We start from the raw sequence: 2,500 nt of genomic DNA, 5'->3' as shown, positions 1-2,500 counted from the left end.
ACTGTTCACATGGATAACAAATATAGAGAAAGAATGTTTGTTTTTGCAAGGCTGAGTTGTAGAAACAGCGCATCAAGTCCCGAGCTGAAAGAAAAATAGACTCACCCATCTTCTCTCTCTATTCTTTCGCTACAGGAAAGCCAGAACAACATTTTCCAGAAGAGGGTCTGGATTACCAGGCTGTACTCGCCACCGACGATGCCAGGCGCCCTCCAAATCCCCAAGTCTGGGGGTCCCGTTCGTTCCATGAGCCATACTCTCTTAGATTTAGAACCAGCAACAGACTACGAGATTTTCATCTCAACAGAAAACAAGTTTGGATGGTCCGAGGACTCCCCCATTTTTCACTTTAATACAAGGAAGGGTGAGTATTATATGATGCATTCCACTTTTTTTTTTCTTTTGCACTCACTACGCAGTACAAACGCCTATAAAATTGCAGTTCAGTATAGTAGAAATAAATTATATATATATATATATATATATATATATATATATATATATATATATATATGTATATATATATATATATATCCTGAGTGTTGTAATTCAAGGGGTATTAGTTTGTTGAGTGTAGTTGGAAAAGTGTATGGTAGAGTACTGATTAATAGGATTAAGGATAAAACAGAGAATGCAATCTTAGAAGTACATGGTGGTTTTAGAAGGGGTAGGGGTTGTATGAATCAAATTTTTACAGTTAGGCAGATATGCGAGAAACATTTAGCAAAAGGTAAGGAGGTGTATGTTGCGTTTATGGATCTGGAGAAAGCGTATGATAGAGTTGATAGGGAAGCAATGTGGAATGTGATGAGATTATATGGAGTTGGTGGAAGGTTGTTGCAAGCAGTGAAAAGTTTCTACAAAGGTAGTAAAGCATGTGTTAGGATAGGAAATGAAGTGAGCGATTGGTTTCCGGTGAGAGTGGGGCTGAGACAGGGATGTGTGATGTCGCTGTGGTTGTTTAACTTGTATGTTGATGGAGTGATGAGAGAGGTGAATGCTCGAGTGCTTGGACGAGGATTGAAACTGGTAGACGAGAATGACCATGAATGGGAGGTAAATCAGTTGTTGTTTGCGGATGATACTGTACTGGTTGCAGACGTGGAAGAGAAGCTTGGCCGATTTGTGACAGAATTTGGAAGGGTGTGTGAGAGAAGGAAGTTGAGAGTTAATGTGGGTAAGAGTAAGGGTATTAGATGTACGAGAAGGGAAGGTGGTGCGAGGTTGAATGTCATGTTGAATGGAGAGTTACTTGAGGAGGTGGATCAGTTTAAGTACTTGGGGTCTTATTGCAGCAAGTGGTGGAGTGGAAACAGATGTACGTCAGAGAGTGAATGAAGGATGCAAATTGTTGGGAGCAGTTAAGGGAGTAGTAAAAAATAGAGGGTTGGGCATGAATGTAAAGAGAGTTCTGTATGAGAAAGTGATTGTACCAACTGTGATGTATGGATCGGAGTTGTGGGGAATGAAAGTGACGGAGAGACAGAAATTGAATGTGTTTGAGATGAAGTGTCTAAGGAGTATGGCTGGTGTATCTCGAGTAGATAGTGTTAGGAACGAAGTAGTGAGGGTGAGAACGGGTGTAAGAAATGAGTTAGCAGTTAGAGTGGATATGAATGTGTTGAGGTGGTTTGGCCATGTTGAGAGAATGGAAAATTGCTGTCTGCTAAATAAGGTGATGAATGCAAGAGATGATGGGAGAAGTACACGAGGAAGGCCAAGGTTTGGGTGAATGGATGGTGTGAAGAAAGCTCTGGGTGTTAGGAGGATAGATGTGAGAGAGGCAAGAGAGCGTGCTAGAAATAGGAATGAATGGCGAGCGATTATGACGCAGTTCTGGTAGGCCCTGCTGCTTCCTCCGGTGCCTTGGATGACCACAGAGGTAGCAGCAGTAGGGGATTCAGCGTTATGAAGCTTCATCTATGGTGGATACCGGGGGAGGGTGGGCTGTGGCACCCTAGCAGTACTAGCCGAACTCGGTTGAGTCCCTTGTCAGGCTGGGAGGAACGTAGAGAGGAGAGGTCCTCTTTTTTGTTTCATTTGTTTGATGTCGGCTACCCCCCAAAATTGGGGGAAGTGCCTTGGTATTTATATGTATATATATATATATATATATATTATATATATATATATATATATATATATATATATATATATATATATATATATATATATACATATATATATATATATACACGTGTGTGTGTGGATTATGTATTAATATGTATTTTTTGGCTCATAGTTTTAAACCGTTCACCAAGAAAACTTTCTCCAATTCTCATTTTTTGCTAAACGGAAAGTTCCCGACTTGAAACTTCGAATCCAATGAGGGTATAATCAAAATGGAAACTTCTCTTTCCCAAACCCAATCTATCTTCTTAACGTCGAAAAGAAGGTTCTTTTATCAAGTATTCGCGGTAGCGAAGATTTGTTGTTGAATTTCAGGTAAATAAAAAGTTGCAGGTTGTTAAGACGGTATATAAAATAGCTGATGCTGAAC

At 40.1% G+C, this 2,500-nt stretch overlaps 1 protein-coding gene across 3 annotated transcripts in view; it reads left to right on the top strand.

The window, feature by feature from the left end:
* The window catches only part of LOC137620214 (protein amalgam-like), a 122,849-nt gene that overhangs the window by 111,979 nt on the left and 8,370 nt on the right, over positions 1 to 2,500 (top strand). For all 3 annotated transcript variants that reach the window (XM_068350453.1, XM_068350452.1, XM_068350451.1), the window contains one exon: positions 136 to 364. In XM_068350453.1, coding sequence (XP_068206554.1) covers positions 136 to 364 — 229 coding nt within the window. The remainder of the gene's footprint in view (positions 1 to 135; positions 365 to 2,500) is intronic.

The sequence above is a fragment of the Palaemon carinicauda genome, chromosome 26 (assembly GCF_036898095.1).
Source record: "Palaemon carinicauda isolate YSFRI2023 chromosome 26, ASM3689809v2, whole genome shotgun sequence".
Classification (NCBI taxonomy): Eukaryota; Metazoa; Arthropoda; class Malacostraca; order Decapoda; family Palaemonidae; genus Palaemon; species Palaemon carinicauda.
The sequence above is the reverse complement of the archived record's forward strand: the minus strand, read 5'-3'. Positions and strand labels throughout refer to the sequence as shown.